This window comes from Lepisosteus oculatus, chromosome 3, assembly GCF_040954835.1.
Source record: "Lepisosteus oculatus isolate fLepOcu1 chromosome 3, fLepOcu1.hap2, whole genome shotgun sequence".
Taxonomy (NCBI): domain Eukaryota; kingdom Metazoa; phylum Chordata; class Actinopteri; order Semionotiformes; family Lepisosteidae; genus Lepisosteus; species Lepisosteus oculatus.
In genome coordinates this window covers 72,856,235-72,868,949 of record NC_090698.1, presented here as the reverse complement: position 1 = coordinate 72,868,949, position 12,715 = coordinate 72,856,235, and the positions used below count along the sequence as shown (strand labels likewise).

General features: G+C 42.7%; 1 protein-coding gene across 2 annotated transcripts in view; it reads right to left on the bottom strand.

Moving 5' to 3' along the window:
* The window catches only part of adgrv1 (adhesion G protein-coupled receptor V1), a 203,650-nt gene that overhangs the window by 28,397 nt on the left and 162,538 nt on the right, over window positions 1-12,715 (bottom strand). For both annotated transcript variants that reach the window (XM_015360604.2, XM_015360609.2), the window contains 2 exons: window positions 10,627-10,805; window positions 3,577-3,734 (listed from right to left, as the gene is read on the bottom strand). In XM_015360604.2, the coding sequence (XP_015216090.2) occupies window positions 3,577-3,734; window positions 10,627-10,805 (337 nt within the window). The remainder of the gene's footprint in view (window positions 1-3,576; window positions 3,735-10,626; window positions 10,806-12,715) is intronic.

Genomic DNA, 12,715 nt, shown 5'->3' with positions numbered 1-12,715 from the left:
TCTGACTTATTATAGTCCTACTCCCCACCTTGCATCCCTCTCTCTTCTAACTCTGGTCTCTTGTCTGTCCCCCAAGCCTGTCTACACTCTATAGGTAACAGGGCTTTCTCCTGCTGCACCCCACAGCTTTGGAATCCTATCCCTCTGGATTTCACAGAGTTACCATCTCCAAAAACTTTCAAATCAAGACTCATCCTCTTCTTCTTTCATTCCACAAAACGGTGATGGACAGAGGTGAAATCTTGCGTGCAGCTTCTCAAAGATAGTACTCTATTTGGCTCTTTACCATGGCTCTATGTCGTGTTATGTGTTATTATTGTTAACTTCATATGTACAAACTATTTGTAAATCTTGTATGGCCAACATGCTCTTTTAAACATTAGATGAGGAGTTTTGGATGCAAGTTTGAGTATTTTGGCCCTAGAACATCTATCTGGACTACCTTCCTTGGTCTCCTGCCCACCCGATACCCCTGACACTTCAAGGCAAAAGCACCAAACACAAACCGAACGACGTGGAAGCAAGGCAGACACGGAGGCCTCCAGGTAAAACTCAAACACAGAGGCTTTCGACTTTCACTTCCCAGCGCTCGTCTGGCGAACGTCCGGTCTCTGGAAAATTAACTAAACAAACTCAGAGCAAGGCTGACTGATCAACTGGAAGTGAGGGACCACTGAGTACTTTGTTTCAGAGAGACAGGGCTCGCTCCAAACTCACCTGATCCTGCCATCCAGTCGGACGTTTTTTCCACATACCGTATGGATCAAATGCCACTGTCTACACCAGTGGGGCTGCTGTGGAGAAGTTCCTGGGCTCTTTTAAACATCACCAACAGTCTGACCTGCTCCCATCACATAGACGAAGTAATCTCGAGAGCACACCAGCGCCTCTACTTCCTCAGGAGATTTGGTATGTCTTCACAGACACTCTCAAATTTCTACAAAAGCGCTACAGAAAGTATTCTCACTGGGTACAGCACAGTCTGGTGTGGCAATTGCTCAGCTCATGCCTGAAAATACTACAGAAGGTGGCGGACAGAACTGAGGCCATCACTGGTACAGAACTCCCTTCCGTTAACACCATGTTTACCACGCGCTGCCTCAGGACAGCAAGTATTATAACCAAGGATCAAAACCACCCTGAAATTGCACTTTTCTCTCTCTTCCTTCTGGCGGGGGATTTAGGAATACAAAAGCCTGGACCTTTAGGTTCAAAGAAGGCTTCTACCCCACAGCCATAAAACTCCTCAACTCCACCTCTTAAATCCACCCACCCCACTTAAACCCCCTTGTTTTCACACTGAACTCAAATACTGCCACTGCTTGAATTTTGCACAGCACTGCAAAACATTCTTACTTTCTTACACCTGTACTGTAAAGCATTTTGGGAAGGTGCTATATAAAATAAAGGTTATTCTTATAACATAACATATAACATATAGCTCAATTGCTTGTTCCACACTGCCAGAACCCTCAAGAACTGTAAACTGTAAAGAAGTGTTTCCTGTTCTCATTTTTCAAAGTACCTCATATTGCCTCTTCTGGTATGTGATTTACATTTGTGGTGAGCTTTCCAATGGTTTCAGAGGTTATGCAGATTTACATTTTTAAACTTTCTGATATGACTGTGAATGCCTTTGTTATACATCATAACCAGCATATAATTATAATTACAACATAATGACCAATATTACTCATGTACTCCTTAGATACTGAATGGATAGGTTCTGTAGAAAGCTTTGCCTTTCTCAGTCTGTCCCATAAGGTTGAGGAATGAATCCTCAGAACAAAATATTGGAAGTTGCATTTCTTCCATATTATGACACAATGACACAATTAGCCATTCATAACACGAAACGCTTACTCCACAAATGTTAGAAATGTAATTTAAAAAGGAAAACAGTTTGTTGAAGAATATGCTATGAATTTACAGTATTCAAAATAAAAGTGGTGTCACAGATCAGGTTAAGAGTGCAAACAGCATATCTATGGATTTGTCAATCTCTGAGACGGTGTCAACCACAACTGAGACTGATTTCGAAAGCACAAAACAACGTGAACAGACAAGAAGAGATAGCTACCAAGGCCTGGAATTCGGATATATTCATATGTTTACTATTCACTTTTATAACCTTCTTCTGTCAGGGGTGGCCCCCTGGCAAAGCTGTTGGCCATGGTATCCGGCCAGTCACCCATCACTCGGTGCCAGTTACCAGGGAAACGCACTCTTCCCAGGAAATCTTCATGACCTGGGAGCGATTTCCATGCCTGCCCCGTATCAGGTGGTGCAGGAGATTTAATGACAGTGTCCGCTGGGAGTCTCCTTGCATGCTCCTGCGGTCTCTAGCTCCCTGCCTCGGATGTTCCTGAACTTGTCTCCCGGGCATCCCTCACAGTGTTTTCCTGGCTTGGAGCCCAGCTAGTTTCTGACCACGAACTCCGGACTGTGTTTGCCTGCGCCGCACCCTGTCTGTTTCTCCCAGCCTGCTGCAGCCCCACGCCACTGCCCGCTCGGCCTCCCCGAGTGTGCGCTGTTTCCCTGGTTCCCTCTGCTGTCTCACCTTGCGGAGACACACTAGCAGCCTGCGCCATCGCAGCAGGGGCATCCGGCATGTCCAATGCAAAATGCCAAGTGAGGGAATCGAACAGGAAAACAGAACGTTTTGCCATTCTAACTCTTGCACTTTTAGCCCTGTTATTAAACAAACCCACGGCCATCAGCGTGGTATTTAACTGTGGTCTGAGTTATAGAAGTGTTTTCCTGATGCAGTACAAAACCACGGTAACGCTGACCTCTGTTACTATAAATACAGATGGAAATGGACCAATGTCTGGTTTAAAAAAGACAGGCTTTACTGAAATATGATCAGAAAGTGCCTTATCACAGAGCTTCAAACATTGTAACTGCAGAAAAATATGTTAACAGCACATCTACCAAAAGGCACGGACAAAGAAAATATTACGTCAAAAATGTTTCAGTTCACTTGAGCAACAATTAAAATCCTGAATTTGGCACCTGACACTCAATTCTGACTGCCACTTGTTGTGCCCCCACATGCTCTCACACGCAAGGGTGTCTACTGCTCATTTCGAACATAAACGTGTTTCAGTAATTATATATCACTCAGATCAGCCCATTCTGAGGAATTACATGGGTACAACACACACGATCAGCTCTCAGAGAGGCGAGAGTCATTGGGTTTCTGCTGTACCACAGTCCTGTCTACCATTGTGTGAAAGCTTGTCAGTCGTGCCGTGAACTCACTTCAGACTTGAACTCACTTCAGACTTCAGCTGTTTAAATTGAAGTAGCTCAAAAATAGTTTCCTTTCGAAAAATCTAAAGAAGAAGGAGCCGTATTCAAGAAATGCAAGTCTTGAGTTGGAACAGCATGAATCAGCTTATCCTTTAATAAAACTGATGGAGTACGGCATACTTGTCTGTGTTAAACTAGGCTGTGCTTACTGTAGCATGTGCTGAAGCTGATGTGTCAAATAAAGGAGGATGTCGGTATTAAAAAAGACAGTAGTCCTCAATGAAGGAGGTTCTGGGCTTGGCCCTTAAGGTGGAAAGATACCTGTGCTGTTCGCTCTCCCTCTGAAGACGTCGTCGTAGGCCTTCCACTGCTGGGTGACCTGGTAGGCGTGGACGACCACCACGAAGACTCCCACGAGGCAGGCCAAGGGCACCAGGGCCGCAGTGCACAGGGCAGCGTACACGTTGGGTATGAAACACCTGCGAGAGCAACGGCACAGAGCGGGGAATGAGAGGGCCTCACCGGCACGATCCCCACCACCGAGACACTGCGTTTCCCTTCTTCTCCTTTCAGCAGGGGACAAACCTTTACTGGTTCCTTGGCGGCCTCCCCACCTGAACTGACTTCAAATAATCCAAAGCACTCTTGTTGTCAGAGTCACACAAGCCTAATCTGTCACTGTGAGCTGTCCCTTAGAATTTGTCTGTTCATCTGAAATCCCAATCATTTGGCACTCGATGTGAGATGTATTTAGCTGGGGGATACTATTTTGATTTTAGCTAGAATACTAACCCCAGTTACTGTATGTTACAACATTAAAATGTCTAATTCGTTGAGCAGCATATGCAGTATTTAACCAGCACATGCATTTACATCTAGTATACATCTGACTACAACTCTGGACAGAATGGCGGTTATTTAGACACAGTTTACTACTGTATGTGTTGTCATGAAAACAATCCGATTAAGTGCATCCATGTGTGGACAGTAGTTGACAAAGAATACTTCCAAAGGAGCTGGGTGGGTGATTTGTAATCTTTCTAACACTCTTATGCAGAGAGAAAACCTCTGCAGTCTACATACGGTTATTCTGTTTACACAGGGTAACAATGCCGACCACATTGGCACTGACACATGTTAAGGGTAACAGTTCACAAGTTTCCATGAGCTCATTACAGTTTTTTTTTTAGAAGGAAGAAATAATGTTGATACTAGTGAAATAGTATCAATGTCAACATGGACAAATAAACAATCTATCCTTACTGTGTATTTACCTTTTCCTGTTTGCTCCATTTCTTTCCTGTTTGTTCATGTATGGGCATTTGCTGCACTATAGTAATTTAAATTAATCATCTAGTACAAACCTAAGTTGTTGTTTTTTTATATATGGGCAGTGGTAATTGCTGCTTAAACCAGTTTAGTATTCGAGATTGGTCTACATGAAGCAGCCCTGAATGGGATACATCCCTGGAGAAATGATGTGTCCTTGCAGAGGAACACACACCCCTTTTAGAATATCAACACAAAAATGTTGGAAAAGTCTGATAAAAGTCAGGCGGCCCATCTTGCCTGTTCAAGACTTGCCTGTTCTTGCCTGTTCGTGATGTCTGTTATTTTGCACCCGGTCTCCAAACGTTTTGGGGGAAACCAGTGCAAAACCTTTGTGCGTTGGCTCGTTTCAGAATTGATGAGCCCAGCGTGAGTGTCAGTGCAGGTGGTGAGCACTGGGAGGAGCGCAGGTAACTTATCGATCTGAGAACGTCAGTTTCATTATTTAAGAATCTCATGCAGTCAGCTTGGAAAGGAAAAAAATGGAATAGAACTGGAAGCAATGCAAGGGATGCCTGTAGTATTGTGTGCAATAGTGACAAAATCTTTTTTTTTTTGTAAGACAAGAATTCTCAGGCACTGCCTTTGCTTCTGAGGCACTGAAACTCACGGTAAATGGCTGGGCTTTATCTAAGGAATTCATTTTCGTCAACAGGATGTTCCTGTTATTCTCTGGCTCTGTGGCTAAGGACAGTAAATTCTCATATTTGGCTATGGGAACTTCATTAAAACCCGTTCGGATATTCTGGTGCTGCGTGATAGGATATCTAAATAATCAAGACAAATCGTGATTCACAGGGTAACTCCCTCCACATCAGTCTAGAAAAAAAGAAAAATAACCAGAACAGTTTCCTACTGCAAATGGCATAAAACCCACCTATATAAGAATATAAGAATGGTAATAAATGAGAAGAGGTTGTTCGGAACACTTAGTTTGTTTGCTTGTTTTTTTCAGGTGATACTGATCGAAGGATTTCATCCAGGAATTTACTGAAGGAAGCCAGGGATCAGCTTCAGCAAACAGACTGGGCAGCTTGTCCAGGACTCCCATAATCCCTCACATACGGTAATTTTACACAGCATGTCTGTTTTGCAGATCTAATTTGATTTAATGAACCATGGCACAAGTTTGACACAGGTTTTGTGAGCACTTGATTGAGCAAGGACTTACAGCCAAATCAAAAAACTCTTATCCACCCCAAGCACTTGTCCAAACAGCACAACATAAAGGATCCTTCCAAATTAGAACGACAGAAAATGTTCAACATGCCCAATCTAGTTGCCTTGTTGTATGCTTGCATATGTGAATTGAGTACCAAAGAGTGCAGATTATTTACAGAAATAATGAAGTTTTCTTTTTTAAACTGTAAGTAAAAATGGGGACATAAGCATGTAAATGCTCTGCATGTTGTATGAGGCTCTAATAATAATTATGTCTATGCAACATACTATTTATGTCCCAATATAAAGATACTGTACTATCGCTGATGATCTTGCATTTCTATTGCATTTCTGTATTTCCTTATTCTCATATACAGTATTAGCTTCGTATGTCCATTCATCCATTTCGTAATCGATCCAAGTTAGGGTCGTGGGGGAACTGGAGTCTGTCCCAGCAAGCAACAGGTGCCAGGCAGGGTACACCCTGGACGGGACGCCTGTCCCTGCAGGGCACACACAGACACAGACCCGCACACACACTCACAACAGGGCCAGTTTTCCTAGAAGCCAATTCACATACCAGTATGGCTTTGTACTGTGGGAGGAAACGCATTTGAACACAGGGAGAACTAGCAAACTCCACACAGTTTGCTCCCCAGGTCCAGAACCTGAGGCCTGGGCCCCAGTGATGGCATTGCTGCCTTACCACCATACTGTACCCCTCATTCAGCCAGCAGGCATATCTCCCTGCAGCTCACAGCTGGCAGCCCACTGAAGCTCAGCAGGTGTGAGCCTGGTCAGTACCTGGATAAGAGACCTCCTGGGAAAAACTAAGGTTGTTGCTAGTAGAGGTGTTAGTGGGGCCAGTAGGGGGTGCTCACCCTATGGTCTGTGTGGGTTCTAATGCCCCAGTATAGTGTCATGGGACACTATACTGTTGCAATACTCTGTGGAAAGTGAAGTGCATAACAAGGCACAGAAAGGCGTTATGGCTATCCACTGCAACCAAGGAAATGTTTGAATTTAGCTTTGAACAGCAGCTCTGAGAGAAAGCTCGCCAACTTCAGCAACTGAACGTAGGCAAAAATAAGCAGAGCAGGGGGAAATGAAGAGCACCTGGCTGTGCAGGCAGACCAGTCCTGTGATGTAAGGAGGCAGAAATAGAGCCGTCCAAGTGTAGAAGGGAGGGGCCGGCACTGTGGGCCCAGAAGTGTGAGCTCACGGGGAGGGAGAGGGAGGCCTCGTTTGCAGACAGCTCTCCGGATGGGCTTGACCAGTGAGCTCAGCACCTGTTACAGGCTCTACGCTCAAACCACAGGTCTCACACCCCGCAGCTCCCTGCTAACTCAAGTTCCACGGCTTTTACTGTGCCCTTCTGCCAGGTGCCTTTTCATAAGTTTTCAGAGAGCAGCTGAATAACGTATAACACATGCCATTTACTAATGAGACGTTTACAATATATCTGGTCTGTTTATAGTCCTGGAAAGCCAGAATACTGCATGTTTTTGAGGTCCTTTTGGATCATCAACATCTCCAGGTCTTTAAAAAACCTTTAGTGTAACCTGCAGTTTTCAAGTGAAAGGATTTCATGCTTGCATATTTGGAACATACTGTATACAAATTTCCTGTGTCTTTTTCTGAAGATCTTAAATTATTTCTACTTTGTTTTGAATCCCTTTTTTTCTTATTCTCTCTGTTCTCTTTGATTTTTTTTTTAAAGAAAGCTGCAGAATCTCACATTTCATCAGTTTCCCTATGGGATTAATAAAGTATTATCTATTTGTTCAGGAAAACGTCCTCTTATTATTATATAAGTATAATTGTTTCTGAGGTTGATTGATTAGATAAATAAAAAAATCCTTTGCTCTGAACATATGGTTTATGTTGTACTTTCACCTCCCTCTTGGTGCATTGTGCACGTTGTAAGCCAAAAGAGACTAAAAGGCCAGAGTTCTTGTAATCGGTAATCTTACAGAATGTATGTGAGCTGTCGGGACAAAAATAATAATCAGTGGTTGCTGACATACAATTTAGCTTGGCCGATGTGTAATAAAAAACACAGCAGAGCCACAGGGCTCAGTCAAGCCCAGCTTCTTCACAGGCGGAATCACTGCCGAGTTCAAAACGCTAACAAATGCCAGAGTCAATAAAGAGGTCCGTCAGGTCATTAGTGTCTTCAACAAGTGAAAAGACATCCTCAGTGTTTACACTCTATACAACCACTATTAGCAAATAAATCACCCTCTATTCCAGTGTAGTGTTGTCTGTTGTAATACTACTGTATGTGCCCTTAAACCATTTCTTTTTTGTCTTTTCCAAGTAGACAAAACGAGTAAAATCACGCACTTCTGAATAACTGCAATGTTAATACGCAGCTGCGTGTATACTTTAGGAATGTTTGGAATTTGGTGGTTTTAATTCTTGAATACCTATACCATATACCATAACATGAGTTTTCTGAGCATTTCAATTAAAAACAAAACTGTAGTCCCAAGTCTAGGCAAGAACATAATCAGTGTGAAATGTCTAGTACTCATGGGTCTTTACAAAGTGTGATGAAGACATGAAAATTGAGTATTTGGTTACATACCTATTACTTTTATATTTATTATTTTATTGATCTTGATCATCTTTTTAGTAATTAATAATTTAATAATGTTTCAATATTCTTATGATGGTATTAATGGATACTGGATAGATAAAAAAAAATTAGAACATGAGGCCCACTTAACATGAAACCACACAACTGCCAAAATACTATCGTACAGTATATGAAATAAACTACAGAAATTAAGACTAATTTAGGACTTTTTAATTACGTCAGGACCTGTAGGAAGTCTTTTTTTTCAACTGTACGCTACAAGACTTCCAGCATAAACAGCATGTACTGTGTACTTGGAAAGAACATATTACCTCATAACCACTGAGCTGCTTTAAAACTGGAAGATAAAAATAACTTGCTCCAGGCGTTTATTGTGAGTGGAAAAAGTAATGGCTCCTCTTACATTTACACTTTAATGGCTGTAAATGAAATTTTGCACATAAACACTATTTCAAACTGACAATTTTAAAGTTTTTCTTTCACTTTAATTGAATCTATTTAATTTTTTTCTTTAGCTAAACATTTCATCTTTACTCAAAAACCTTTTCCACTAGATTGACAGACAGAATGTTGCGGATGTTCCATTTTTCTAAATATTTTGAGAGCAACTGCTTCATCGGTCGGGTTAAGGTGGAGCTCTGGGGAGGCCAGACTGTACAGTACTGTACAATCCCGGAGGATTTAGCCAGGACACTGGGGTTTCCAGTGTCTATTCCAGTCCAGTGTCTTAAATATAATGCTGGGAGGATTGTGATGACCAGCTGCTTAGGACCTTGATTATGAATGCCTTACCGAGAAGCCAGTTACCCCTGCAGGGCAGGGTCCCTGGTTACCAAATTGGGACGTTGGATTGGAAAGTCTGGCCCAGAGGGAGGACTGCCATTTACCTGCCTACTTCTTTAGAGGTCTCCTATTCCATAACTGACCAGGCCCAGCCCTGGTGAGCTTCTGAGCTTCGGACAAGACATAGTAGCACTGCTGCTGTCATCCGCATCTCGATGAGCTTCACTGTGGTGCGCTGGGTTAATGCCAGGACGGCACGTCGGCGCAGTGGTTAGCATGGCTGCCTCACAGTAGTGGAGCCTTAAGTTCAGTTATTGGGGTGCATGTATGTATGTATGTAAGTATGTATGTTCGCCCCCTGTTCACGTGGGTTTCCTCCAGGTGCTTCAGTTTTCTCCCGCACTCTAGAGACAAGCTGCTAGGTTAACTGGCTTCTGGGAAACCTGGCCCTGGTGTGAGTGTGTCTCTGTGTCATTGTGTGTCTGCCCTGCAATGCACTGGCGTCCCACCCAGGGCGTATCCCGCCTTGTGCCCGTTGCTTGCTGGCGGTACGCAGTTAGAAAATGGACGGAAGCATTTGTTGATGTCAACAACGGCATTACAAAAAAACAGACCTGAAAGGATGAGTCAAAACCATAATGGCTGATATCATTAATTCCGTACTGTCAGTGGCTCCAAGATATCCAGGGAGACTGACGTGCTGCCCGTCCTACACTGCCAAGTTTCTGTAGGCAACGGAAAAGCAAGTTGTTGCCCTCCGTAAGGAACACGGACAATCGACTATATTTAAGTCTGACGTCAGATGCCTTTTTTTACTCCCTTCCATCTTTTCCTTCTATGAAACTTGCTCCTTGTCTCATAGCTGCTTGTCATGTTTGCTCCTGCGCACTGACATATGAACCAGTGTGAAATAATTAGCCATGGCGTCTCTTAAACTGGAATTTTTCCAATAAGTGTGACTGAAGGCTGGTCAGTGGTCAGTGATCATCTTCTGTAGAGCCATTTACAGAATATGACATAGAGACATATACGTAAACCCTCGTCAAAACCAGATGGGGTGCGGTCAGAATCTTAGGTCCATCTTGAGGCAGTTGGAGCTTTTCCACTGCACGTGTTTTGTGCTTGTGTTATTGGCCCTAATGGCCATGCACTCTTGAGTGGCATGACCCGCCCTAACAGGAGAGAAGTGCAAGCGCCCTGATGTCCAATGAGGGAAAGCAGTGACCGCCTGTAGGCAGAGCAGAGAAACACGAACAAGAGGACACAAGTGGACACAAGAGGACACAAGGGGGAACTACACGGAACTGCAGTTGAAACTGGGAACGGGAGGCGCTTCTGCTGTGCAAAGGGTTATGGGAGCCTGAACGAGCCACCCAGCAGCTATCCTGGCTTCTTTCAAGACAGTGGCTGGCAGGGATACTGCCTTGCGTCTGGCACGAGGGCGGGAAGGGCTGAAGGCCCTCCCCGTGCCAGTCAGCCCTGCTCGGCGTACTCACACGTCCCCGTGCACGAGGCCATAGACGCTGTGGATGTTCCAGTTGTAGGCCCCCAGGAGGATGATGACCAGCAGTGCGATGACGAGGGCGGGGAGCCCCCAGCTCAGCAGGAAGTACAGCAGGTAGCGGCGCTCCGTGTGCTCGTCGTTCATCACCAACACCTGCCAGAAATTCACTGCCTTGGCAAACACAAAAAAAATGCACTGGGTAACTAGCAGAAATCCCAAAATACTTCAAGAAGGGTTTTTTTTTGCACTTTATTGGTACAACTGTGATAATTACAGTATTGGAGCAGTGCAGATGTGACATATGCTGTGTATTTATTTCAAAGTGCCTTGAAACACAAAATTAAATCAGGTGTTTACGTTTGTGGTTGATCACAGATGTTATCTCCCTTTATCATGGAAAAAAACATCTGTATTTGACACTTCCTCTAAGTGAAGAAGGCTGTGTTTCATGCATTCCACTTCTGTGCTCTTCTTTAATGTTTTCCTTAGGTATGACATGACTGTTTTCAAAGTATCTGAAGCAATCTAAGATTTAAATTCAAATTAAAATTAAGTTTTATTGCCAGAAAACAGCTTAGTCTGCTGTTCTTCACAATTCAGGACACAAAACCTGCTGAATACAATTTTACATGCAGCACATCGTCTGTAATTAATCATATTTATACAATATATATAGAAAACAAGTTATACAGAAGTTGTATCAGCTTTCTATACAGAGGTTATAAGCTGACCCCTATGACCAATAAATATTTTGCTAAAAAATATTCTTTACGTTACACTAAACCATAATTGGTTAGCAGAGGTTTAGAATAATTAATTTGTCCAGTTTTCTTTAAGAAACGTACTAGAACATTAGCCCTAAGGCATTAGGGACAATTAGTAAAAATTGACTAGCTGTAAAAATAAGATATTTTATTGAACTAAGTAAATTCATCACTGTGATTTTAGTGTAGCATCATTAACAATCATTTCTTCAAGCAGCTGTAACTGTGAAGGGAGGGTAACAGCCAATAAGATGCATGTTCCAGCAGGTTTTCGTGTTCTGTTTCTTTGGAGGGAAACGGGAACTTCAGAAACAGTTCTAATGATACCCAGAGGCATGCAGGAGATTACTCAAGAGGTGTTAGTGTACTTTAACATCGCAAAGTAAAACAGTACAGAACAAAGAATCTGCACAACCATTCCCATTATGACCAAACTAATCTAATGAAAAAAAAATCAACTGGTAACTGACAGACACATTATTGTTGTTGTCCATTATTAAGCATTTAATTTTAAGGGTCAGTCCAGGGAAAAATACATCTTGTACACATCATACGCAATGGAAACTAAAGCTGTTATATGCCCTATTTGGCTTCTTTATAAATCACAGCTTGGGCAGGTCAAATATGGTTTAAGGAATTAAGTCCAGGAAACTTTAAGCTCACACAATCCAAATATCACACTTTTAATGGGAGTTTTAATGGCTTCGTCAGTCAAACCAGTGATGAAACTTGCTAATAAGCAGGCTGATTAGTTTTTAAACCTAATCTGTGGTATTGCTGCAAAAGCCCATTGAGCCCAAAAGTGAATAAAAACCTGGTTTGTCTCCCAAAGACTACTATCACACATCTGGTGCGCGTTTTTTCTGGATAAATACTTTCCAAAGTGAATCACAGTGTCTTTCTACCTGTCTGAATGGAAACATTACTCAATTGCTACCATGTGTGTTTCCAGGGTTATGGTTTATTAACAAAGAATAACTCTGTTTACACAGAGACACAATCGGCCGAACTGGCCCCAACTGGTTATTGGCTCCGTGGCCCCAAAGCGAACGCAGAGCATTTAGTTTGAATAAATGTGTTATAAATTTATGACACCTTTTATTGAAGCTCAGTTCTACTTACACATGGCTTTCTTGATCAATCCTACCATTAAGGCATGAAACATGGATTTATTCTAATTGCTCTGTTTGGAGCTCTTTGACTCCAAGTGCACCTTTGTGCTACTACGAACTTCGTGAAAAGCTAACCGCTCACACATTTGCTCAATATATACAATCACTTTTTACTGTCTGCATCTTTTCTTAAAGAGCTAGACAA